At 46.5% G+C, this 26,523-nt stretch overlaps 3 protein-coding genes and 2 long non-coding RNA genes across 56 annotated transcripts in view; 4 read left to right on the top strand and 1 right to left on the bottom strand.

Moving 5' to 3' along the window:
• LOC132451362 (NACHT, LRR and PYD domains-containing protein 3-like) overlaps window positions 1-26,523 on the top strand; it is a 172,615-nt gene that overhangs the window by 122,687 nt on the left and 23,405 nt on the right. For 2 of the 50 annotated variants that reach the window (XM_060043801.1, XM_060043802.1), the window contains exon 1: window positions 1,749-1,997. The exons of 47 other annotated variants lie outside the window; for them this stretch is intronic. In XM_060043801.1, coding sequence (XP_059899784.1) covers window positions 1,820-1,997 — 178 coding nt within the window. In that variant the 5' untranslated portion in view covers window positions 1,749-1,819. Of the gene's footprint in view, window positions 1-1,747; window positions 1,998-26,523 lie in introns of those variants that run through there. One more of the 50 variants, XM_060043800.1, reaches the window with a different exon arrangement.
• The window catches only part of LOC132451514 (uncharacterized), a 145,303-nt gene that overhangs the window by 99,157 nt on the left and 19,623 nt on the right, over window positions 1-26,523 (bottom strand). The gene's annotated exons all lie outside the window — the stretch shown is intronic.
• LOC132451495 (uncharacterized) lies at window positions 3,699-7,723 on the top strand. Its single transcript, XR_009524108.1, has 3 exons — window positions 3,699-4,017; window positions 4,110-4,156; window positions 4,522-7,723. It is a non-coding gene; the product is annotated as an uncharacterized LOC132451495 (long non-coding RNA).
• LOC132451452 (E3 ubiquitin/ISG15 ligase TRIM25-like) lies at window positions 11,561-12,468 on the top strand. The gene is made up of 2 exons (XM_060044033.1): window positions 11,561-11,597; window positions 11,936-12,468. Exons 1-2 carry the CDS (start codon window positions 11,576-11,578, stop codon window positions 12,466-12,468), a joined length of 555 nt encoding a protein of 184 aa, XP_059900016.1. The 5' UTR covers window positions 11,561-11,575.
• On the top strand, window positions 12,489-23,994 carry LOC132451385 (CD209 antigen-like). 3 transcript variants are annotated; one of them, XM_060043839.1, is made up of 8 exons: window positions 12,489-12,987; window positions 13,325-13,396; window positions 20,187-20,237; window positions 20,475-20,617; window positions 21,287-21,399; window positions 21,484-21,641; window positions 22,226-22,537; window positions 23,392-23,994. In XM_060043839.1, the coding sequence occupies exons 1-8, from the start codon at window positions 12,489-12,491 to the stop codon at window positions 23,973-23,975; spliced, it is 1,932 nt and encodes a 643-aa protein (XP_059899822.1). In that variant the 3' UTR covers window positions 23,976-23,994. The 3 variants fall into 3 exon arrangements, with proteins under 3 accessions (XP_059899822.1, XP_059899824.1, XP_059899823.1); XM_060043841.1 differs by having other exon boundaries at window positions 23,307-23,416; XM_060043840.1 differs by lacking the exon at window positions 20,187-20,237.

Raw genomic sequence — 26,523 nt, 5'->3', positions numbered from 1 at the left:
TTAGTCCTTTGTTTTTGTGTTTATTGTGTACATGTGAGGGACTATTTTTCTGTCTTATTTGTTAATGAAGCATAATTGCAATAAACAACTCAGTGGATCCAACTCAATGTTCTCGTGTGTTCAGCCGATGATTTCTCGTTTTATTAGTGAATAATAAGTCCATAAGTGCCTTAAGAATATTAATATATTAATCAGAAATTATAAATGGAACAACAAATATTTTTCCGATATTATTCTTGGACCTCCTCCCTTGGATTTGGTTGTCTGTGTCACAGACGGCCGGATACACACTCTCTGTCTCTTTCTCTCTCTCTCTCTCTGTGTCTCTCTTTCTCTCTCTCTCTCTCTCTCTCTCTCTCTCTCTCTCTCTCTCCCCGTCTCTATTATTGTGCAATAGTTCAGTTAAAGGCTGTAGATAAAACACAATGAGATAGACTACATGTCTCGTACGTGCCGTCACGCTCCTGTAACTAGCGTGGACAAGACCGACAATCTCCCCACCGGCATAACTGTGACTCTCCACATGCCCAAACTTATAATGGTGTTCACCCCTTTGGATGCTTTTATCCTCCCTTGGAAAAAAAACTAACATTAACAAACTTCTTCACGAAAATTTTTAGTTTTCTTTGCATGAAAAATTATCATTTAAATCCACAAACATCATATGTGTAACCCGGGGCATATAAAGACTGGGACCAGACAATAATGACTTTCTCTCCATTGAAACCCTTTCATATTCTTCGATCTCATAGGTCCCATGGGCTCTACCGGAAGGGGCGTGGCTTCACCACTCTGTAGGTCCATGACTAGCCCTAGGCTAACGACTTGCCCAACGTCTTGCCCAACCCGGGATAACGTCAAACTGTTGCCGTGTTAACGGGACTAAACACCAACCGCCGCAGTGTGGGCAGCTGGGGCTGGGGGAGGGCTGCGGGGGGACGGCGCGCGCCACCCCTCCTCGTCCCAGCCGCCGGCGTGGCCGTCGACGGGCCAGACGTCGGAGGGCGGCGGAGGACGGGGTCCCCGAACGGCGCTCCAACGGCCCCCTACGACGTATCAGGTGGGGGCCCCGAAGGAGGTGGTCCCCGACCACACCCCCAGGGCCAGTGGCGGAGCCAGAATAATTGTATAGGGGTGGCCAGACTGGGACCAAAATTCACATAGTGGTGGCCACATAAATCAGAAACATGATTGTTTTCATTAAGCATCTAAAGTCGGCTTTACCTGATAGTATTAGGCCTTTTCATACCACTGACATGGTTACCAGGCAGCGGAAAAAACGGTAGGCCTGCTAGTTTATTCTAACTATTCTAGTAGTCGCAGTCCCCAATCCCATTTTTCTAAATTGATGCAGTTAACTTAAACATACCCATCTAGAGGGTACATCTAGAGAAAATATTATTTTAGTGTCTCATTTCTCCTAGGACAAAATCACTGTGAGCACAAGAGAGAGAGAGAGGGAGAGGGAGAGAGAGAGAGAGAGAGAGAGAGAGAGAGAGAGAGAGAGAGAGAGAGAGAGAGAGAGAGAGACAGAGGGAGAGGGAGAGGGAGAGAGAGGGAGAGTGTGAGAGAGAGACAGAGAGAGAGAGAGAGAGAGACCGAGAGAGAGAGAGAGAGAGAGAGAGAGAGAGAGAGAGAGAGAGACAGACAGACAGACAGACAGACAGACAGACAGACAGACAGACAGACAGACAGACAGACAGACAGACAGACAGACAGACAGACAGACAGACAGACAGACAGACAGAGAGTGAGACATTGAGAACGGACCCACTCAGCGTCGTGAGCCACTACTCACCACAGCCCTACCAGAGGGCCGATGGCAGCGCGTTGCAGCAGACCTCTGAACACTAGAAAAGCAGAATTACCTCGTGGTGACGGACTATTACTCAAGGGACCTCGAAATAGCTCACCTCTCTTCAACGTCCAGCATACAAGTCATCAACAGGCTCAAAGCAGGCTCAATGTTCCTGAGATGGGGGATACCACTCCAACCGGTGAGTGACAACATTCACATCCGGTGAGGTCAAAGACTTTAGTGAGAAGTCTGGTTCTGCCCCTACTACAACTAGCCCTCACCGCCCCCAGGCGACCGGCGCAGCAGAACGGGCTGTTCAGACGGCCAAGCACATCCTGAAGCAGCCCGGTCCACATCTGGCTCTGTTGTGTCCCAGAGCTACCCCTAGGGCAGCAGCCGGTGGGAGCCCAGCTCAGCTCATGACCGGGAGGCGCATCAGAACTACACTTCCTGTGTTGGAAGAGAAGCCACAGCCTGCACCTGTTGACAGACGACGGGTTCAGGAAAGAGACGCACAGACAAAGTCGTCCCGCCGGATCTACCACGGCCGCCGCCACTCTGCATGTCCGCTTCCACCCCTTCATCAGGGCCAGGACGTCAGGGTCCAGACTGGGGAGAGAAGGGCTGGAGAACCCCGGGTACAGAGGTCGTACCCGGTGGCGACGGACAGCGGCGCAGTGCCGCGGCCACACCGGAGACACCCGCAGCCCTTACCTCAGTCTGCACATCGGTCTGACCGACAGGAGCCGCGGCCTGAGAGACCTACACCCCCGCCAAGTAGGCCTTCTCCCGCGGCCAGTCCTGCCCCTCAGCGACCGGCCACCAGGCCAGAGGGCCCCCGGCCGAGCCGTGGGGCCCGCACCCCCGCATCCACCGCCGCACGGCGGGGCACCGGGGACCTCCAGGGGCCCTGAGGTCAGACGTCCTTCCAGGTGTGGGGACACTTAGCTCTTAGGCCGGCTTTAATACACAAAGAAAGAGGAAGGTGGGAAGTGAAGACATGGATGGTGTAGGTTATATGTTATCAGGTTGACAGTATGGACATTGTTATTGTTGAGATTCTGACTGTTTTCATACGGACATACAGCGGTTATAAGTACTGCACTTATTATGATGTGGGGAGATGGGAGTGGACTGTCCTGGTCCTGGTCCTGGTCCTGGTCCTGGTCCACTGGGTCCTGGTCTTGATCCTGGTCAAACGGGTCCTGGTCCATCGGGTCCTGGTCCTGGTCCACCTGGTCCTGGTCCTGGTCCTGGTCCTGGTCCACCGCGTCCTGGTCCTGGTCTAGCAGGTCCTGTTCCTGGTCCTGGTCCACCGGGTCCTGGTCCTGGTCCACCGGGTCCTGGTCCACCGGGTCCTGGTCCTGGTCCTTGTCCACTGGGTCTTGGTCCTGGTCCACCGGGTCCTGGTCCTGGTCCTGGTCCACCTGGTCCTGGTCCTGGACCTGGTCTATGTATGTGTATCTGTGGTGTGTGCCTGCATATGGTGTGAATCTATATGGTGTATTGGTGTTTGTCTGTATGGTGTGTGTGTGTCTGTATGGTGTGTGTGTGTCTGTGTGTGTTAACGTGTGTGGTGGTGGGCGATGACTCCAGCTAACCAGTGAATGAGTCCCTCTGGTCTCTTTGATGAAAGCTTCCTTCTCACTCCTCAAAGGGCCGTTCAGGATACTGTCAAGTTATGGTTGCTATGGAGACGGTATCTCGCAGAGCGCACAGAGAGCAGATGTTCTTGTGTGGAAACATCCCCCTCTGCTGTCCAAATCCGCTCACTACACACACATGGACGCAAGATCACACGTGACTTGCTTTTCACCAACTTGACATCAAACAGTAGTAACACACACACACACACACGCGCGCGCGCACGCACGCACGCACGCACGCACACACGCAGAGTAAGGTGAATTGAATGAAGACATTCTTCGTTTTGAAGTATGAATCTAAATCTGTCAAATCAGACTCATCATTTTAATCAAAATGAGGGAGGTCATTTAAGATCAAACACAGAGCTTAAACAGACTTTCACTATTACCAAGGCGACCAGAGGAGGTCGAACCTGGGTTGAGTTTTACTATTTAGCTCACCTGCGCAGCTCGCACGCCATGTGGTTTTCTTAATTGGTTCATTGGTTGCATCTGGTGCATTTCACATAAGAGGGACACGGACAATACGTTTGTGTCCTCCACTGTTTGGCAGTTTATCGTCTCCCAAACACGGTATGTTGTTGTGTTCTCAGAAACTAGAACGTGTGTGTAATGTTCTGTTGAGCTCTGTTGTGACTTATTTGTCATCTCTTCCTGTTTCACAGGTTAAAGACTTTTTGAAGTAAAGAGGAGCATCTCATCTGGACCTGATGTGAGTAGAAATGTGTAGCAAAGCACAACTGCATTGACTTATATGTTGGATATACATCACTGATAATGTGTGAAGGAAATCAGGGATTGTGGTGGTTTAACTCTCATTTGAAATTAAATAATGATTTTACCTGAAAGTAACATTTTAGAGACTATACATTCAAACTTCTCAAAGTAAGAAGTAATCACTCTTGAATAATGACAGTCAAATAATTAGTATAACTTATTTATCTTAAACATTATTTAAAAGCCCTGAATTTGTATTGGCATTCATTTATCTGATTTAATGGCAATGGTAGATGTTGAACCGTGGGACAGTGCCCAAGTTTGGGGACAATAATAAGTAAACTGTTTGTTTCTTCAAAGGTCTATCATGGATATCTAACTGCAGTACTGTGAGTATCCCAACATTAACAGGAAGATGAACTGCAAACTGTAAGTCATTCGTTTCTCATTACTCTTGGGCACATTGATGTATGTTGGCTTCCTGGTGAGTTAACCCGTTAGCTGAAGGTTGATCTGATTAGTAAGGATCTTTTATTGGTTCGTGGGTTACTTAGGCGTTTGGTTTATGTTGGTTTTAATGGTTTGTTAAAATGGTTTCAGGTTCAAAGTTATTGTTGTAAGCTGGAGTAATGGGTTGGGTTCTGATGTCTTCAGTCTTCTTTCCAGCTACTCTCCTGAGCTCTGCATCTTCATTACATGAGTGTTGCTCTACTGTGAGGGTGTGGTCTGAGTGAGCAGAGGTGCATACTGGGATGCAGAGCTGTCTGAAGTCTACAGGTCTGTAGACACGCCCCCTCAGGGGAAACCGAGTGTTTGAGAAACCGTCGTGACGTCAGTTACATGGACTGGAATGTTTTTTGAGATGGAGACGGGGATGCAGAAGGAGAAACACCAGGGGGAGATGAGCGGGCTCCTCATCTCAACGACTTCAACACAACTTCAGTCTGACACAGAGAACGATGGAACACTTTCAACAGTCCCCTCCAGGCACCGTGACTCCTCAGGAACAGTTTCATTTCAGAGAAGGTCTCATTTGGGGCCATTCCAAGATGGATCCTGCTCCTCAAGAGCCACCCCCCTCCACCGGGTGGTCTTCTGAACAGATGATCTCCTTCCTGTCATCAGGCTGTCTAAAGCTGCACCGTTTGCATCTGTGACGGCCCCTCAATCACTAAACCACTGGACTACAAACGCATGACTTCAGAGATGTTGAAAGAGCGTGAATGGAGACACCAAGCATTATCCATCACCAATGTGGGACGCCACTGAAGAATGTTGTGCATAATTTACGTCTCAGCAGACATTGGTGGTTCTGTTCTGGGTGCCCTGACAGATGAGCTGGGGGTGGATGATGGAATGTTATTTGGCATGAGGTTTTTACCCTGCATGAATTTTTGGTCTTTTATGGCTCAGTGGTGTGTGTGGGTTTGACATGAGATGGAAGATTTTTGAGCATCGCAAGGCTTCTAGTGTGTGTGTGTGTGTGTCCCACTCACACCCGGCACGGGGTTCTACGTGTGGGTTCTGCGTCCTGCGTCCTGCGTCCTGCTTGCTTTGACATTGATAATTTTCTTACGGGGGTCTGTGTGATTGGCTTGGTGTATTGGAATGGTCAACTAAGTCATACCTGCTGGACGGCCACACGTTTACTTGAGGCCTCCAGTAGACATGAAGAGCCCTGAGCGATATCCTACACACTGGGCAGGAAGGAGAGTATCCAAATCAAGTGTAAAAGGATGCAAGCGGTGTGTTCAGATCAGCGACTTCAAACTAGGACTACACCAATCAGGATCAATGGAGGATGGACACCTAAAGGCATTCCACAAGGAGACTCTGAAGTTGGAAAGGGACCTCAATGGATGTTCAAGATGACCTTCAGACCTGTAATGAGGCGGATCTTCCTACCTGGCTGGATTGATGGAGAGCCCTGTGGATCTTGTCTTGCTCTCAGTAGCACGTCTTCTCAGGCTGAACTGTATTTGCTGTACAGGACTAGCTGAACGATCGGTTCCCTTAAATCAGAACCAATCTGGGAACTCCAACTAGTGCGCTCTTCAAGCTGAAGTTGTGCTCTTCAGCTGAGGAGGCAAGGAAACCTTCACTGGGGCTACAATGTGTATAGAGGAGAACGTTTCAAAGTGTTCCATAGTACTCTGATGAAGACCGTTGTTGTGTTTCACTGGCTGAGAGGAAGAACCCTCACATCTTCCTCTTGGACTTTATCCTTTGAGATTCCTGGTGCCATCTTGAAGGATATTCCAGCTCATGTAACTGATGTCACGACAGATTCTCAAACACTTTGTTTCTCCTGAGGGGTGTGTCTATAGAACTGAAGACTTCAGACAGCACTGTATCCCAGCACTCATCTCTGCTCGCTCAGACCCCACCCTCATGAGTAGGATGCAACACTATAGCGATGGAGATGTAGAGATTTATAAGTAAAGAGGGAGCAGACAATGATGATTCGAACACAATTGCAATTTAAGTCTTTAAATCTTTAAACCATGAAGATGGTTGGACAGTTCAGGAATTGGGCTTAATTTTATTATGGGCAGTCCTTTCGCTCAAATGCCCACTTCTCACTGGACCTGTACATGTGTTGGTTGGCTGGCATGATTTGCTGTTGGTAATGAGGCGGTCAGGGTGACATTGCTTGGCTCTCTGTGAGCTCACTGTTTAGATTTGAGCTGTATGGTTTGTACCCTGAATATCGATAATTGTTTTTTATTTTAAAATTAATTTAATTATTCCATTGTTTTTAGGCAAGGATTTGAGGCTTTAAGTTGTTGTGGAACGTACATGGTAGTTCGGTTTTTTCGTACGGTTTTGAGTGATATAACTTGTACACACTGGGTGCATAATAATGTAAAGGTACACTGAATAGCAGTAATGACCAACAGCAACAAACAGATCACATCAAGGTAAGTCTGTTGGCTGTGTTTTTATGAAGACCATCGCTGGACTTCAGGATCTTCCTCCGTTCAGCTCAAGGTGAGGCGCTGGTTCTGTTTTTTCTTTGGTTGGTTCCGGCCGGAATGTTCGGATTCCAGTCGGACGGTTTGTGCTTCCCGCCGTGGAAGGTTCTGAGTGCGCAACACTTGATTTAGTCTCAATGGTTAGCATAAAACGTTGCAGTCTTGACAACCATAAGAACCCACGTGGCCGTTAATTAGACGTGAATCCCCTGAGGGTATCTGGTGGAACGTTCTGGATGTATTTGCGTATCTTCAAGCCGTTGCCAACATAAACTATTTTTCAGTCGGTTTCCATTAGGAATTGTTGCCCCTTATCTTAAACTACTTAAGTTTGATATTAAATATACACTCACACGTACATCGTACAATATGTTGATAATTTTGCCGACTTAAACCACGTTGACGGGACTCTCGCTGCGTTCAAATCAGCGTTCTACTTGCGGGCCCATTTCTGATAATCAGTGAAGGCTGAAGATCATTTCAAGGTGGATGACAATTTAGCATTTCTTCGACGGAACCCTGCACCTGAATATGGCTGAGTATATTTGATTTAATATCGATACTGCTTAGTGTTCTTTGTTACTTCAGCTTTCTGGTGTCAATAATTGCCGTAGAAGTAAAACCCTACCCAATGGAATGACGTTAAACAACGACTTTGGTACTTAGTTACCAACTGGATAATAACAAAGCTAAAATAATGGCTGTCTTTCCCACATGTTACAGTAGAAGAAACTCTAGAACTGTACAAAAAGGTAACAGGTAGTTTGTCCCAAGGTGTCTGCCTCCTCACCCAGAGCCAGACCTCCACCTCCTCACCCAGAGCCAGACCTCCACCTCCTCACCCAGAGCCAGACCTCCACCTCCTCACCCAGAGCCAGACCTCCACCTCCTCACCCAGAGCCAGACCTCCACCTCCTCACCCAGAACCAGACCTCCACCTCCTGTCAGAAGTCCTCCAGAACAGGTCAGTGCTCTGGTGTGTGAGTCAGTTTCAATGCATGGGCTGAACCACTTCTTTAAACTTGTGGACTGCTCTGTCTTCATTCCCAAAACGGGATGCTCATGTCTGATCTCTCCAGTCTTTTCTAGCCTTGAGTTATAAAATAATAGTTAAATGAATCGTGTAAATCGGTTTTGGAGTCAAATAAGTTTATTGTTGAGCAAATGCTGATGTAAACCTGCTGCTGTAGCTGAAAGGAGAGGCTGGGGACCGGCTTGTGGTGCCAGGATGGACCGGAGGCTGGAGACCAGGGGCCTGCAGCACCGGACCAGAGGGTAACCATCACCAATCTCATCTGAAAAACTAAAATCCTCAGTAGTTTAGGTCTTGTTTTGGTCATCTTATGACTTTAAATCTGTGCCAAGCTGTGATTTGAGTTAATTCATACCGGGGTTATGTAGGAGTCATATGAGCCATTATTGTTACGAGTGCTGCTACGACCGTAGTGGATGAATTCCTGAGTGGGTCAATCTGTAGACGTTGTCTAATTCAAGTGTTTAAATGTGTTTATATTTGTCTTCCATTTTAAAAGTGAACCTCAGATGCAGGAGGTGGGGTGGGTTGCGTCTCCAGGTGATTTACTGCTGAGACCAACTGTTTGTGACCAGACCAGGAATCCATGGAAGGGGCTGATGGAGGAGCCGTGCTGAAGAACCTGCCTGATGGAGAAGCCGTGCTGAAGGCCCTTCCGGGTGAAGGAGCTGATGGAGGCCCTGCCTGGTGGAGGAGCTGATGGAGGCTCTGCCTGGTGGAGGAACTGATGGAGGCCCTGCCTGGTGGAGGATTCCTGTCGTTGGGTATATGGAGCCCGACTCTGAAGTGATCATCACACTCAGTGCCACTTAGCGTAGAATACTGATACCACAAACTACCGGCATTTGTTAATATACCAGACAACTACATCTGTTTTACCACACATTGAAGCAAGACTTCCGCTGTTTGTTCCAGACCAGGACTCTGGCTGAGGAGCGCTGATGGAGGAGCCAAGACTCTGGAGGACGACATCACTCTACCAACAAGGATCCAAGTCAGTTTGCATAAAGTAAAGTGTGGACTTGTTGTAACACAGGATTAGTTTGTCCAGTAGTTAAGTTAAGGCATACTACTGTGGTTGGTTACCAGACAAACTACAGCTGCTACTTTGTTACGCGTAATTAGAGGCCAACTACTCCTGTGTTTGTGACCTTACATTGGAGCCAAACTACTAATGTGTTTGTTACCTTACATTAGAGACAAATTACGTTTGTAACCAGACCAGGAATCTGGATTACTGACGGAGAAGCCATAGATCTGGAAGGCAAATCCTGAGGACGACCAGGACTCTACCGTCAAGGATTCCTCGTAAGTTTGCATTATCTGGAACTGGTGGACCAGGTAGGGGGTTGGGGGTTCAACTCTCAGACCATTGGTGCCTGGTTCAAGTCCTCAGAATACAGTGATGCGTCCTTGAGCAAGGCGCCCCAAAGCTTGCCTGCTCCTTAATGACTTATCTTTGGTTCAGATAATGTTGCATCTTTTGAATATTGAACCTAATCCATGTCCTTGTTTGCTCTGGGCAGACACACCTGAGCTGAACCTCATGATCCTGTTTGGTCGGGGGTAGACACACCTGAGCTGAACCCCACCTGATCCTGCTGGTCCCGTCTCCTCAGTTCATCTTAGCCTCGTCTTCCAGAAGACCTGCTGAACTCAGCAGTCTGATCCTGATGGATCAATGACCTCCAGGGGGAGTGATCTTCTTGACCACACAAGTACCTGTGTGCTTCCACACGCCTTACCCTCACGTCTGTCACTAACCTCACTAATCTCTACTTCTTACCTTCTTCTTCCTTCTCCATGGTTCGAACCTTTACTCTGAAGGAGTGTCTTCTTGAACCTTTATACTGAAGGAGCGTCTTCCTGCCCTCAGAGGGTTCAGCGTTAGGGTTGAGAGTCAGGGTTTAGAGTCAGGGACAGAGCTGGTTAGGGAGGACTGGTTTTACACAAACCTCTTCACTTGCTTTTGTGAATGGTTGTGACATTTTGAAATTATTAATTTGGGAAAATGTTTTCCTCTGCTTTCCTTTTCCTACAAAAGTATGTATTCAACTTCTGTCAAGTGTTTTAATTTATACTGTATATTAAAATCCTACATTGATTTCTGCATGTTCGGTTCATTTAATTGTCCTTTAACTTGGTTAATGTCAAGCTAAACTCCTGCAATACATTTAATATACATGATGGATGTCATTCAGCAATGTTCACATAATCCATTTTGTAAAAATACAAACATCCATATTACTACTAAATTCAAGCCTATTCATGAATTTAACCATGTACATACTGCCCCTGCAGGCCATTCTCTGCGGCTACAACACGTTCAAACCACCGACGCGATCTCGCATCGATGTACTATAGCTTCTGTGGTTCAAACGGAAAATGTAGTTTGGTGTGAGACTGTTGTCCAAACTGTCCAGCAGAGGGAGCTGTCGTAAAACTCTTAATTATACAGGAATGTGTGTGCATTTACATTTTAAAAAGTTCATGTGCTGGTCTAGTTAGTCTGCAAATAATTCTGCCTCCAGCAACAGGATTGGTAGAAACATATTAATCAAAATAAATAAAAGCCCAGTTCACCAGATCTGAGGTCAGCTGCCGTCAGATTGTGGATCATGAATGTATTGAGTGAACGAGGTCTGAGCTAAAGTTTAACCACCTGGAACTTGGTGCGTTACCTGGAGCTCAGAGGACGGCAGGACATGCGTTTACCTGGTTGAGGCCCTGAACGCAGATCCTGAACCCAGGACCTAAACACAGACCCAGAACCCAGGGGGGGTCACTATGCTGTTTTATTCTGGGCTTTACTGGAGTACACACAGTACACACATAGTACACACAATACACACATAGTAAACACAGTGCACACATAGTACACACAGTACCCACATAGTACACACAATACACACATAGTAAACACAGTGCACACATAGTACACACCCACACAGTACACACAGTACACACATAGTACACACATAGTACACACAGTACACACATAGTACAGATCAGGACCAAAGGCCAGTGGAAAAGGGGTAAAGACCAGTAAGACCGAAAGGTACAAGGAGCAGAGCTGCATCCTGGCGGCCGAGTCCTCATCAGGAACTTGTCAGAAAGAGGTGGACCGGGGAAACTCAGGCCCTTCTGGGAAGAGAAGGTTCATTTGGTTGTTTAAAGAAAACACCCAAAAAGCCCAGTGTGTGAAGTACAGTCTCTTATATCACTTTAACTGTGTGTGTGTGTGTGTGTGTGTGTGTGTGTGTGTGTTTACCTGGGCCCTTTCTAAATACCTGCCTGTAAAGTTTGTTCCAAGATGAACCCAATCCAATCCAGCCCAACAAGATGCCTCATTGAAGTGATATTTTTCCGCCTCGAGCAGGACACCTGACACCTGTACAGTGATGTCATGGAACAGCAGCCAATAGGAGGTTAGTCTGAGAGGAGGGTCAACTGGTCCAACTGGTTGGTTCACAGGATAATTTCCTTGTTACAGAGTCGGACGGTTCGGTAATGCTCACTTCAATTTACTCCACTCTGATCCGGGATTCATCAAACATTTCTGTCACTTATTGATCATATCAATAGGAAAGGTACTATTTGACTATCATCAGGTAGGGGTTGAAATCGTTATGAAGACGTTGAGTACTCTCACCTCTCACTGTTCACTGGTGTTACTCAAAACAAAACTACTGATTGGCTACTACCTCTATTTTACCATTGTTATACATCATAAATGATTTAACTTTATTTGACAATGGTTTTCTAGGAATGGCCTCTGCGACATCGTGGTCTGAGGAGGACTTCTCCTGTTCCATCTGTCTGGATGTGTTCAACAGCCCAGTTTTCGCTCCATGTGGACACAACTTCTGCAGAGCCTGTATTACAGTGTTCTGGGATGAAAAAGTCCAGTACAAATGTCCTGTCTGCAATGAGCTGTTCCACACAAGACCTGTTTTACGGGTTAATACCTTCATATCAGGGATGGTTGATCAGTTTAGAAGTTCTGTACGCGTCAAAGAGCAGGCTTGCGTTGAACCCGGAGAAGTTCCTTGTGACGTCTGTACTGGGACCCAGCTGAAGGCAGTGAAGTCCTGCCTGGTGTGTCTTATCTCTTACTGCCAGACCCACCTGGAGCCACATCAGAGAGTCTCCCGTCTGAAGACACATCGGCTGGTCGACCCTTTGGACCGTCTGGAAGACAGGATGTGTAAGAAACACGGCAGACTCCTGGAGCTCTTCTGTCAGACTGACCAGGTGTGTGTGTGTGTGACCACAAGTCACATCCTGTTGTACCTCTGAAGGAGGAATATGAAGTGAAGATGGCCCAGCTGGGGAAGATAGAGGCTGAAGTTCAGCAGATGATCAAGGAGAGACAACGAAAGATTAAAGACATCATAGACACGTTGGACCACAGCAAAGCAGACGCAGACAGAGAGATAGCCGATGGTGTGCAGGTCCTCACTGCTCTGAGGCGCTCTGTTGAAAAGTGTCTGGATGATCACAACAAAACGGTTCAAGAGAAACTGAAATCCACAGAGAAAGAAGCTGAAGGCCTCATCAAAGAGCTGCAGCAGGAAATAAAAGATCTGACCAATAGAAGCTCAGAGGTGAAGCAGTTCACCCAAACTGAAGACCACCTCCACCTCCTCCAGACCTTCAGATCCCTGAAGGATCCTCCACCCACCAGGGACTGGACCACGGTGGAGGTCCGTCCTCCGTCATACGTTGGGACCTTGAGGAGAGCCCTGGATCAGCTGGAGGAGACACTGAACACTGGGATGAAGAAGGTGCCTGACCTGAGATCAGCTCTACACAAGTGTAAATGTCTGTTTGGTTTGATTAAGGGCTGTCAAATGTACATTCAATATTAGAATATTCTTCAAATATAATGGAATATTTTAGATTCAAACTAAATTAAAAATGTCAAATGTTTTTCCCTTAAGATATGAGTGCAACACAGTGTAAAATAAGGTTGAGAAAATACCGTACATTAAAAAAAAAAAATTGCATTACAATTACACACGGTCACTTGGCTTTTTTAGCCAAGTGACCGTGTGTGTGTGTGTGTGTGTGTGTGTGTGTGTGTGTGTGTGTGTGTGTGTGTGTGTGTGTGTGTGTGTGTGTGTGTGTGTGTGTGTGTCCTACTCTTGAACAGCTCTATGGTTTCACATCACTGTCATTGTGAGCATCGGACTGCTGAGTATTCTCCTCAACTCCCTGCGCTTCAGTGAGTCTAAATCATATCATCCTGAATAGAATTACAATACAGTATAATCATATCAATGATTGTATTGATAGCAATGATAATGTTAAATATTGTTTTTGCTAGATTTAGTGATAATAATGGGATTAGCACACATACACCGCACGCACACACATAAACACCGCATACACACACACACACAATCCAGCCACATGTGCACGAACACACACGCACACACACTGCACACACGGGCGCGTTGATGCAAACGTTTCAAGACAAGGGCAGCGCAGGACACCGCATACACACACGCCACACACACATGCACACATGCTATGGAGTTAGAATCATGGCAAAACCCCACACACACGAAAACGTGTTTTACTCACGCACAACGATTCACAAATACAAAACATCATTCACAAACTTATGCATTTTGCTTCAGAAACAAATACATAATGTTTTACACATACAAAGAAACATATTTCTTCAATTACAAAAAAATATCCTCCAAGTACAAACTAAAATCTTCCAAGTACAAAAAAAGTCACGTGACAAACAAATGTCCTGTGATTCACACTACACAACAGCAGGTGGCGCTGTTGAGTCAGTTTAAGGCCGCCAGGACAATCTTTTTTCTCCCCAAAATCGTTGGGTGTGTTTGAAATGACTTACTAATTACTACTTACTACCTACTCAATACTTGGCTTACTTCTCGAATCCTTAAATAATGATTCAGTAATACATTTGAGTAATCGACGTTCGGAAGACCGTTCTTACTTAACCACCTCAGATGACGTGAATCAAATGACGTGTCCATAACCTACCGGCCGGGCGCCGTTAATAAATATTATAAATAAATATATAAACGTCACATTTAACGTCACAGTACACCTTCAACCTAAGGATTTGCGGGGCTCTGCTGCTGCGGCTCCCCGTTTAGCGCCATTGCTTCCGTTGTTTTTTTGAATAGACGCAGTGCATTCTGGGGCAGTTGAGTACGTCTAGTAAGCTAGCGATGCTTACACAAAATCTTTCCGGAAGTAGAAGACATTCGGATACTACTCGCTTACCTAAAACTCGCTTACTACGTTCTGCTTACTCAATTTGACGTCATAGTTAGTAAGAGTAGGAAGCAAGTAGGTGGTTTCGAACACACCCTTTATTTCATAGCGGCCAACCGTGTGTGGATGCTATGGAAAGCCTAGAAGGCCACTAACTGGCCTTAATATCGCGCGGTAAAATTGCTAAACCGCACGGAAACCGTACGGAATCTGTGCGGTTTGGCAGGAACAGCGCCACCTGCTGTTGTGTAGTGTGAAAAAGATTTTAGTTCGTACTTGGAGGATATTTTTTTGTAATTGAAGAAATATGTTTCTTTGTATGTGTAACACATAATGTATTTGTTTCTGAAGCAAAATGCATTAGTTTGTGAATGATGTTTTGTATTTGCAAACCACACTGAGCGTGTGTGTGATTCGTTGTGTAGTGTAAAACACGTTTTGTGTTTGTGTGAATCGTTTTACGTGTGTGTGGGGTTTTGGCATGATTCTAACTCCATACCATGCACGCACACACATGCACGTGCATACACACACTGCACACACGCGGATGCAGATGTTTCAAGACAACGCCAAGATTGACATAACAGCCCCGCCGTCGACACACTCTCCCACCTGAGCCTTATGTCCATCATCGACACTTTTTTGCAAAACGTTATTTTTCTTTAAACATTCTCCACCTCCTTGAGCCTCCCGAAATGTCTTGTGATATTGAAATCCCCCCTCCCCCCTGCCGACTGTTTTAGTTGTTTTATTTTTCTTATGTTTTGTGTGTAGGCTATGTGTGACTGTAGGCTGCTGCCGCCTGTCTTGGCCAGATCACTTGAAGAGATCTTTAATCTCAATGAAGCATTCTGCTGTTAACAAAAAAAACAACATCTCTCACGTCAGGTAGCCAATGTACAATCTGTAATCTTGCCCTCACAACCCCCCCCCCCCACACACACACACAAGCCCATGCTTTAGTTCACTATAGTTAGGTAGGTTGCTGCCTTAGCTGTTGTAACATGAACACAATTTTCAGTTTTTTGTTATTATTATTTCCAACTAACCAATAGTAGTTGCCATGCATTTTTTAAGTTTCAATGCACTTTGAGACCTGAATAACAGTCAAATCTGTTGAATGATCAATTTGCATGCATAGTATACAACACTTTATATGAAACAATTACCCCTGTAACCCAACAGTTAGCTGAACATGATATGGTCCCGTCCTTCCACTCCCTGTTTTCTAACCCTGTTTAAACAAGAAATCAACTGCATTAGTCCCAGTGTTTGTGCTATGGGAAATTAAAGGTCCCACGGCATGATACTTTATGGATGCTTTAATATAGATATTAGTGGGCCCCACCCACAGTATTTGAAGTCGTTCCCGAAATTCAGCCGTGCTGCAGAATTACAGCCACTACGAGCCACACGCTCATTGAGCTTTCCCCAAATGCGCCGTTTCTGTGTCAGTAGCTTTAATGCAAATGAGGCGGAGAGAGCCGGGTCAAGGAGGAGGGTGGGGGTGTGGCCTTGAGCAGCTTGCGGCCACGGTACCATGCGCTCTGTTTACAGTGGATGTATCGCAATGGCGAAGCATACAACAATCAATCCCTTTCTCCTCAATGTCATGGTTCATGTACTTGAGGGAGTCAAAGCCAAAGTTCCTTTCCCCCAATTCCATCTCAACCATGGCGGAGATAACCCCAACTACAGTCTGGTTGTGGAATTACTAGGGACGTCAAAGAACCAACGTTTTATGCGCCATAGGGTTAGAAATCAGCCACATTACAAATCAGCACGCCTGAGCTTCCATTTATTTTAAAGGCGAGCAGGATACCTAGTGCTGAGTTCTGCCTGTTCTGCCTCCGTGCTGTCTGCGGTCAAACCAAAACAAACTGCAGTGTCAGCGGCCGCACTTATCCCGCCTCTTGCGAACTTAGACCGTACGTCATATCCCGCCCCTTGCAGGCCCACCCCCCTTGATTCTACTGATGTCTGAACGACATCGATGTCTGCATATAAAGCATCAAGTGTGAATCACCCTCAGGGTCTAATCTTCTGATATACAAATGCTGCAAACTTAAAATTATCATGCTTGCTTCATAAAGTAATGAGAAAATTATTAGGCTTGCTTCATTGCGTAATAGGTGAACCAATATGTTATTTATTGTAATATTGTAGGCAAAATGTTATGATATTATACGTTCAGAAATTTGATACATTATCGACCAGGGTTTCCATATTATAGCTTTGGGTTTTAGTAGAGGTTGAGCGCGGGCAACGGACACACGGACACTCTAGTCTTACTTCTATATAATAGCAGGCCTGTCCGACCAGTTACTGAAGTTGGTCAGTGCGCAGGTGCCAAGCAGCCTGCAGCTCTCACACACACACACAGCACACGCAAACGCATGCATAAACCCAAAGCACGAACATGCACACTGCATATACTCACCGCACACACACACCTCACACACACGCACCTGTCCACGAACATGCATGGAAGCACAGACACACACACACACAAATACGCACACACACACGCGCTTGCACACAAACGCACGTGCACACGACGCACGTCAAGACAAAGGCAGCGACACACTCGCCCAGGTAAGAGGTTATGTTTTTAAACATAACGGCTCCGCCATCGACACATGTGCAGGTAAGAACACACACGCACGCGCACACACCGCAGCGAAACTCGCCCAGGTAAGCCGTTATGTTTTTAAACATCTTACTGCTATAGAAAAGCAGGCCTGTCGCACAAGTGATGGAGCGTTCACAGCAAACGCTAAGGGGCGACATGAACTGTGCGTTCACACCAAACGCGAAGGGGCGACACGATTCCGTACACGTTGACGTGGTTTTGCAGCCCCACACTTTTGCTCGAATTGAAATATTTCAACTTTGCCGCGACATTCGCGTGATGACAGCCAATCAGCGTTCAACAGCATGGCCACTGAGTGGCGTAACGTAACAGCCAATCAGCGTTAAAATAAAATGATATAATTTAATATATAATATTACGGCAAAAAGCTGTGTGAGCCTCCGGATGGCCATAGTGCGTAGGAAATGGGCTTTGAGAGGTTTATTTACCGGCGTTGCTGGGGTTACCGGTCTTGTGTTTTCCAACGGTTTATTAGCGAAGGTATCTCATAAATCGCGGTCTAATCAATACTTTATTCACTGCCTCTTCCGTGGTCATAACGATATTATGGATCGACTGCGTCTGGTTCTGCGCCGTCCCTCCCTCTTCCACAACAGGTAAAGACATGCTACGGTGGTTATCTCGGCCGTGGTTGAGAATGAATTGGCATGAAGCTCCGTTGGCGGGCAAAAGATTCTTGCTTCATAACGTGAAGAGAAAATTATTATGCTTGCTTCATTACGGTATTAGCTGAACCTAAATGTTATAGATAGTAACATCATAGGCAAAATGTTATCATATTATGCACTCAGAAATTTGTTACATTATCGACTGGGGATTCCACATTATAGCTATGGGTTTAATTACAACTAGAGGTTTAGCGTGCAATGCTCAACCTCTAGTTGTAATAAAAGCAATGATAATGATCATTATTGTATTTGTTAGATTTTGTGTTAAGACTTTACTGATACTAATATGAATAATTGTAACAATAGCAACGATAATGATATTGATACTGCCCTACAAAGGCAAAGTGCAGTAACTACGTATTTTGTCAAAATTGAGTTCAGAGTGAAAATGGGTTTTATAACACCTTCTTTGTCTTGAGACAAAAACTCTTGGTCCAACTGTGTCCCGTTTCAGAGATATCCCCAAGTCAAATTTGCAGTAACTACAAAATCCAACCTAATACCAAGGCTAAACGCAGTAAGTGAAGTTACTGCGTTCTGCCTTTGTTCACCCGGCTTTGACACAGTAGATACTGCGGTCTGCCTTATTAGCTCCATCCGAATCTACTGAGGAAAACTCATGGTGGAACTTGCTTTGAAACGCAAGTATCCAGACAATGGTAAGGACGATGGAAAAATATCAACAACTGACCTAAATCTATTAAGCCATTTTAGCCAACCTGCTCCCTTGAAGCCTGTAGCATCTTTCCACTCTGGAACCGCTGTCATAGTCCAATTACGATCACGTCGCTGTTTTGTTTCTTGTCTTCATTTCTGAAACTATTTTCGTTTCGGGGCAGCTAATCTAACTGATGTGAAGATAACAAAATCAGCCTACTCATTTAGTTAGTCGACTCCATTTAAGTCACTGTTACTTTAGCATTCTAGAGTTAGCTGATCTCCTGAGGAGAGCCGTGCAGCGCCTGCAGCCGCAAATACGATATTGAATGCAAATGAAATGTCCATTTAGATTGGTTGTTTACTTCTCATTCCACACGCTACATTTAAGCGTCTTAGAGTACCATATTAAGCGCTGTATACATTTTATTTATTATTATTATTATTATTACATCACATGGTTTAGGTAAAATATCGCGTTGTCTAAAGGATAGCCAATGAAGTTCAAGCAGAAAGTCCAAAGGTTGCAAAACCACCATCGAGATCAGTTGACGTCTTCGGTTCATTTCTTCTATTGTATAAAATATCAGTCACTCATTTTGACGTTAGATCTAGTTTGGGATATAATTGGCAAGTAATTTTTTATTATATCTACCTTATCTGTAGTTCTTATGGTTATTATATTTCAAACTAATGTAACTGAGTGACCTCTATGAATTGTTGATAGTCTTTTGCCACTTCTTGCCAAAACAGTAATATCCAATCTTGTATAATACTTACTTTAATACACACATATGTATGCATCCAAGAGTTCCAGTGAATCAATTATATCAGCTTCCCACTGGCTGCCACCATGCAGTAGCCCCCCCCCCCTTAATTTTCTAATTAAAATGAAAATCCACAAACCAAAATACTATTGATTGTGTGTAAAATGTTAAGGATATTTGGGAAGATAATGGCAATGTTGATGACAAAAAAATGCAATTGAAGGGTTTGATTTCAAAACGCCATCTATATTTATAGTGTATCTCCAGTGATATCAACAAAATAGTATTTTTGTTGTTTTGTTAAAGTTAAGATACATCACAGAACACTATCCCAACTGCAGGTTCACTGATATAACCTAAAACCTTTTATATAAAAAAATGATTCATGAAAATTCATTAAAATTGTGGATATAGCGTGTTGGAACCAAACTCTTCAATTGTTTAGGGCTGCGATGTGACACGGACATAAGGACAAAATAGATTGTTGAAGGTTACAAGCAATTTCAATACTCTCAAAAACCTTCATAAACGAAGCACAAGCAAATTAAATTAAATAAAAAGGCATTGGTAATGCAAAAAAGTTACTTTCAGAACACATTTAAATTGTAGATACTGCACTTTGCCTTTGTAATAGTACTCTAGTTGTTCGAGGTAATACAAAGGCAGAGTGCAGTATCTACAATTTTGAGGTCAAAGGTCATATCGTTGGTCTTTTCTTTTTCTATACAATTTTCCTTCCTATAAAGGCATTGATTGAAAGTATCACCACTATTGTACCTGCAACAGGTTTGGCCGGCCAGTATGAAAACTTTGAAGGCATTTTTCTCAGTTTCAATGTTGACGTAGTTACTGCACTTTGCCTTTGTAGGGCAGTGTAGTTATTGCTATTTTAATTAGTATTAATATTATGGACTTTGTGTTTGGTTGGCTGTGGGTCCTGTGATGTTTAGAGACGATGTCGTTCTGTTTTAGAGCTCATATCTTCTGTATTCCTCTGTCCTGTCCTAGACTCACCGTCACCCTGGAGGGAGGGGAGAGAGCACTTACTGGATGAACTCGGTGAGGGTTTTATCCAAGTTATTAAATCAATCGCGTCATTAACATTCATTTCCAAAAACACCCTTTGCTTCTGTGATTCATATTGTGGTCTACTTAGGTCAGGTTTCTATTGTCGTCTATTAAGGTCATGCTTCTATGTGGTCTGTTAAGGTCAGGTCTCAGGGTTGTGTGTCCGTAACGAAGACCGTAAGATAAGCAGTTCTCTATTTGTTCAGGATGTTCTTTTACATTCAACAGATGAATTGACACTTCAGGGCTGGATGCTTTACGACAAGAGTCTCTACCGTGTTTCTACTACTAAGAAGGGCTGGAGGGCCAGTAGAGAAGACTGTCAGAAGAGAAAAGCAGACCTGGTGGTCATCAACAGCAGAGAAGAACTGGTGTGTGTGTGTGTGTGTGTGTGTGTGTGTGTGTGTGTGTGTGTGTGTGTGTGTGTGTGTGTGTGTGTGTGTGTGTGTGTGTGTGTGTGTGTGTGTGTGTGTGTGTGTGTGTGTGTGTGTGTGTGTTGTGGCATCCCGCCACGTGGTCCTCGGCCTGGACGGGCCCGGGGTACCGTAGAGGACGGGGTGTACCACCCCCACCCACCAGCCGGCGAGAGAGAGCAGCCCTTTCGGCACCCCAATCAGGGTGATTGGGGGACACCTGGCCGAAAGCACGGTAGCCATGTTAAAAGGAGGCACAGCACAGCACAGCAGGGGTCGGGTGCAGGAAGGAAGGGCTCGTGGCAGCAAGAGAGCCTAGAGGCCCACGGAGGCCCTAGAGACCGTGAGAACCCTGGTTGATTGAAGTGATTGTATAATAAATGCCTGGAATGGCTTTAACCTTCTACAAACGCGTCGTTTGTACCGGTAACCCGGCTCATTCAAGGAGCGGGTTACCACAGTGTGTGTGTGTGTGTGTGTGTGTGGGAGAGACCAATTGTTTGTGTGAGTGAGTGAGTGATTAAGAAAGAGAGAGAGAGAGAGAGAGAGAGAGAGAGAGATTGTGTGTGTGCGTGCGTGTGTGTGTGTGTACTTTGTGGTCATGATAACAGATGCTTTTACCTTTAGAACCAGGTTTCCAGGTTTGTCAGCAGATTGATGGGTTCTTCCTGGATTGGACTGAGTGATCAAGAGAAGGAGGGGACCCTCAAGTGGGTGGATGGTACCCCCATGACCTCAAGGTAAGGCTGAAGACTCTATTCAGCAGCATCTCTTCTCTGAGAGTGACGGACTGACCTCCACTGTCTCCTCCTCGTGGTTCTCAGTTGGAGACACGTTAAACCACGCGATGACGGCGGAGCAAGAGACTGTTTCGTAGCAGGGGAGGACGGCTGGTCTGAAGAGCCGTGTAACAGACTGCACCACTGGATCTGTGAGAAGGTCCTAGACCTGGATCATCTGGAGGCTGAGCGGAACAAAGAGGGTCCGTAGACTTTGTTTGTGTTCATGAGTGGAGAACGGTTCTTTCTTTCTGTTGAGAGAGTTGAAAGGTTGTTGGATGTGTTTAGGTCTACCAAGGTCATGTTTATATTTTGGGTCTACTGAGGTCATGTTTCTATTGTTGTCTACTGAGGTCTGGGTTTATATTGTGGTCTACTGAGGTCATGTTTCTATTGTTGTCTACTGAGGTCTGGGTTTCTATTGTGGTCTACCAAGGTCAGGTTTATATTGTGGTCTCCTAAGGTCAGGTCACAAGGGTCAACCCTTTCTGGATTCACTTGCACTAGTTTCTATTTGAGCTGCTGAACTGTTTTGCATTCTTTTCTGCAAGCTCCGCCCCCGACTCGTTAATCTCTGCGCTGGAGTGACTTCCCCTCCCTGGGAAATCTTTGTAGACACTGCTGTGATACTCAATCATGTATGAAAAGGCCGGAGAGAACACTGGGTGTGAATCCCCTGGGTCGCCCTCTAGTGGACAGGTGTTAGGAGAGAGTGAAGGGAGTGTCTGACGCTGCATCTCTAGATCCGTGTTGTAGACGTTCACTCCTCTCCTCCTGGTTTCTTCAGGTTCAGTAATGCCCATGGAGGAGGAGGAGGAGGCCCCCAGCATCACAGAGTTCCACTCCTCTACCCACGTGTTGCCCGTGGGCCAAACGGCCCGCTACACCTGCCACGCCGGTGGTACGCCGGAGCCCACAGTAGAGTGGCTCCACAACGGCAGGCCCCTGGAGAGGGACGGCACAGACGACCAATCAGAGGCCTGGGTGGAGAGGGGCTTCCTCTTCATCAGAGGTGGGAGGTACGGCGTGAACACGGTCTGCTGCATGGCGAGCAACAGCGCTGGCACGGCCAATCACAGCGCTGAGCTGCTTGTCTTTGGTAAGTCCTGGATCCAAGGAGAGATGTTTGTTGTTGATGTATTCATAGCGTTGTTGTTGATGTATTCATAACGTTGTTGTTGATGTATTCATAACGTTGTTGTTGATGTATTCATAGCATTGTTGTTGATTTATTCATAACGTTGTTGTTGATGTATTGTGGCGACCCCTTTCGTCAGCGGCGGGGATTCGGGAATTAATAAATGAAGCAGGGTTGCTGTGCAACAGGTTTTATTTTAAGTCCAGTCACAAAAAGGGAAATCATCCACAAACTACGGTTCTTCCGTTATCGGGAATGAGGGTGCGGGACCCCCGGGTCCAGCCCTTCCTCGGGGTCGGCGGGGAACAGCTCCCGACGCCTCGGGCTCACTCCTGGGGGGGGAAACGTTCTGTTTAGTACCGTGGGGTCAACAACACGTCTCTTCCCGGTCAGCCCTCTCTCTCGTCTCCCCCAGCCCTTAAAGCTCCTCCCTCGTCCCCGTCCCCCAGGTGCCCCCGGTGTCCTTGATTGCCCGGTTGATGCTCCCTCTCGTGCAGCTGGGTGGAGGGGGAGGTATCTTCCTTCCACCACCCGTCCACGGGGAGGGTGCTGAAGCGGCTGGCCCCTGGCCAACGGCGTGGGGTTGCCACAGTATTCATAACATTGTTGTTGATGTATTCATAATATTGTTGTTGATGTTTTCATAACTTTATTGTTGAGGTGTGTGTATCTATGTATGTGTACATATGTATATGTATGTATGTGTTCATATCTATGTATATGTACACAGAGCGCAGGAGAACAGTACTAGTGATGATGATGATGATGAGGATGAAGAGCGATCCAGCAGCTCATCATGTCTGGTTCTCCCTCAGATGCCTGTGACCTCACACTGGACCCCAACACGACCCACAGAGCCCTCTCTCTGTCTGAGGACAACAGGAAGGTGACGTGGGTTGGAGAGGACCAGTCGTATCCGGATCACCCAGACAGATTTGACTACTGGCCCCAGGTGTTGGGTAGAGAGGCTCTGACTGGCCGCTGTTACTGGGAGGTAGAGAGGGAAGGATGGGTTGGTATAGGAGTGACATACAGAGGAATCACAAGGAGAGGAGGGGGTGGTGACAGCAGGCTTGGAGGGAACAACAAGTCCTGGAGTCTTTATTGTTCTGATGATGGTGGTTACTATGCCTGGTACAACGGTATAGAGACAGCCCTCCCTCTCCCCCCCGCGGGCTCCACCAGAGTAGGAGTGTATCTGGACCGGCCTGCTGGCTCTCTGTCCTTCTACAGAGTGTCCCCAGGTGGAGGAGGGTCCTCAGACACACTGACACACCTCCACACCTTCTGGTCCTCCTTCACCCAGGAGGACCTCCTCCCGGGGGTGGGGTTCTGGCGGTTGAAGGGGTCCCCACCGGGGTCCTCAGTGGGGTCCTCAGCGTCTCTGAGTCGGTTGTAGAAAAATAAAACATCAACCACCACCGAAAAATGGGGGGGGGGGGGTCAGCGGGGTGCCTCAGACTCAGTGTGGTGTGCTTGCGTTTGCCGCCCCGGCACACGCAAGGACACACACACACATACACATACACATACACGTTCACACACATAAAAAAAACACATACGCACACACACATTCTCTCTCTCTCTCTCTCTCTCTCTCTCTCTCTCTCTCTCTCTCTCTCTCTCTCTCTCTCTTCTCTCTCTCTCTCTCTCTCTCTCTCTCTCTCTCTCCTCTCTCTCTCTCTCTCTCTCTCCTCTCTTCTCTCTCTCTCTCTCTCTCTCTCATATATATTATTGTAATTGTACATAAAATACCTATTGATGGTAAATTTTAGAATATTTCGGTTTTGGGCTTAAGGGCTCTGATATCATCATTTTTGTCGTAATCCTGATTTACGACCTGATTTAAAGCAGATTTTATATTTTATTCATAATAACCAAGAGGTCTGTGGGATAATGTTGCATGTTGTAAGTGATTTTAAACTGAATCTTGATTTTTTTTTTGTGTTCTGTTGTGAACCAAACGGCCATAGAACATGTTCAGTTATTAAAGATACGTGCACACCTGTTGATGAAAGTCTGCTGCTTCTATTGTTTTAGTCCTTTGTTTTAGTGTTTATTGTGTACATGTGAGGGACTATTTTTCTGTCTATTTGTTAAAGGGACTCTCACCTTTGTTGCATTTTTACACTTTTTTTGGATATGGTTAAATTGTATTAATAAGGTAATAACACTCTAATATGCAAGACAGACCCACCAGGAGTAATAACAAACAATTATTTTACTCTCATAATATTTAGTGAAAACTTCACCAATAAAATTCTTCGGACCGAAGGACCTCATTGGCCGACAGACTGTCTGTTTGCTGCATGGATATATACGGTTTTCCGTCTGCTTCTTGTGGCGCATTCGGGCCCGCGTCATCAAGGCGCGTCCTCAACTAGAGGGTTTGTTTTGATTCCACGGCAGACAGTAGCGAGTAGCGACCGTAGCGACTGACGGCAGACCAAAGTGGTCCACGGCGTACTGAAACTGCACCATTCAGTCCGATTAGGGGACTCATCTCGGACTCAGACTCACAGAGTTACCCTCCTCTGGAGCCTCAGGAAGACCTCCAGACTGTTGGCCACCAACTGCACCATTCAGTCCGATTAGGGGACTCATCTCGGACTCGGACTCACAGAGTTACCCTCCTCTGGAGCCTCAGGAAGACCTCCAGACTGTTGGCCACCAACTGCACCATTCAGTCCGATTAGGGGACTCATCTCGGACTCGGACTCACAGAGTTACCCTCCTCTGGAGCCTCAGGAAGACCTCCAGACTGTTGGCCACCAACTGCACCATTCAGTCCGACAAGGGGACCCGATTCGGCCTCAGAAGCCAAGTGGTCCCGCTACTCTGGAGCTCCAGGAAGACCACCAGACCGTTGGCAACCAACCGCCACACTCAGTCCGATTACGGGACCCATTTCGGGCTCAGATGCGACGTTGTCCCGCTACTCTGGAGCTCAGGAAGACCTCCAGACCGTTGGCAAACAACCGCACCATTCAGTCCGATTAGGGGACCCGTTTCGGGCTCAGACGCGACGTTGTCCCGCTACTCTGTTTGTAATGCTCATACACCTTTCTTATACTCAGTGGGACCACTGTCCTTCAACATGGGGCCTCAAACGGTATCACACGAAGCCCATAAAATTACAGTGAGCCACCTGCTAAATTTCTTGTTTACTAGACCCCTGGTAGATATTATGACCCCCTGGGAGTCTAAACATAACCCATGGGAGTCTAAACATAACCCATGGGAGTCTAGAACTTTTGGACTCTAAAAAATAACGCTAAGTGGGTGGGGCATTGGAGGATGATTTGAATGTGCTGTAATTCTCAATGCAACAAAGGTGCGAGTCCCTTTAATGAAGCATAATTGCAATAAACAACTCAGTGGATCCAACTCAATGTTCTCGTGTGTTCAGCCGATGATTTCTCGTTTTATTAGTGAATAATGCTTCCATAAGTGCCTAAGAATTATAATATATTAATCAGAAATTATTAATAGAACAACAAATGTTTGTCCGATATTATTCTTGGACCTCCTCCCTTTTTGTTGTGTGGGGGGGGGGGGGGGGGGGGGAGGGGCGTGGCTTCGCCACTCTGTAGGTCCATGACTAGCCCTAGGCTAACGTCCTGCCTGACACTTTACCCGGGATAACGTCAAACTGTTGCCGTGTTAACGGGACTAAACACCAACCGCCGCAGTGTGGGCAACTGGGGCTGGGGGAGGGCTGCGGGGGGACGGGGCGCGCCACCCCTCCTCGTCCCAGCCGCCGGCGTGGCCGTCGACGGGCCAGACGTCGGAGGGCGGCGGAGGACGGGGTCCCCGAACGGCGCTCCAACGGCCCCCTACGACGGATCAGGTGGGGGCCCCCGAAGGAGGTGGTCCCCGACCACACCCCCAGGGCTCCTGCTGACTCTGGGGTCTGGCAGACGAGGGCCTTCGCTAAGGATTCTGGG

The sequence above is a fragment of the Gadus macrocephalus genome, chromosome 22 (assembly GCF_031168955.1).
Source record: "Gadus macrocephalus chromosome 22, ASM3116895v1".
In the NCBI taxonomy this organism is placed as follows: domain Eukaryota; kingdom Metazoa; phylum Chordata; class Actinopteri; order Gadiformes; family Gadidae; genus Gadus; species Gadus macrocephalus.
This window is presented reverse-complemented; position numbering and strand designations above follow the sequence as displayed.

What these genes read in the sequence shown, in the direction of transcription:
- LOC132451452 (XM_060044033.1), top strand. Translation starts at nt 11,576, where the DNA reads ATGGAACAGCAGCCAATAGGAG. An exon ending in GGAACAGCAGCCAATAGGAG is followed by an intron (nt 11,598 to 11,935) that starts GTTAGTCTGAGA and finishes ATGGTTTTCTAG; the next exon opens with GAATGGCCTCTGCGACATCG.
- LOC132451385 (XM_060043839.1), top strand. Translation starts at nt 12,489, where the DNA reads ATGGCCCAGCTGGGGAAGATAGAGGCTGAAGTTCAGCAGATGATCAAG. An exon ending in CCTCAACTCCCTGCGCTTCA is followed by an intron (nt 13,397 to 20,186) that starts GTGAGTCTAAAT and finishes GTCCTGTCCTAG; the next exon opens with ACTCACCGTCACCCTGGAGG. An exon ending in GGTACCCCCATGACCTCAAG is followed by an intron (nt 21,400 to 21,483) that starts GTAAGGCTGAAG and finishes CGTGGTTCTCAG; the next exon opens with TTGGAGACACGTTAAACCAC.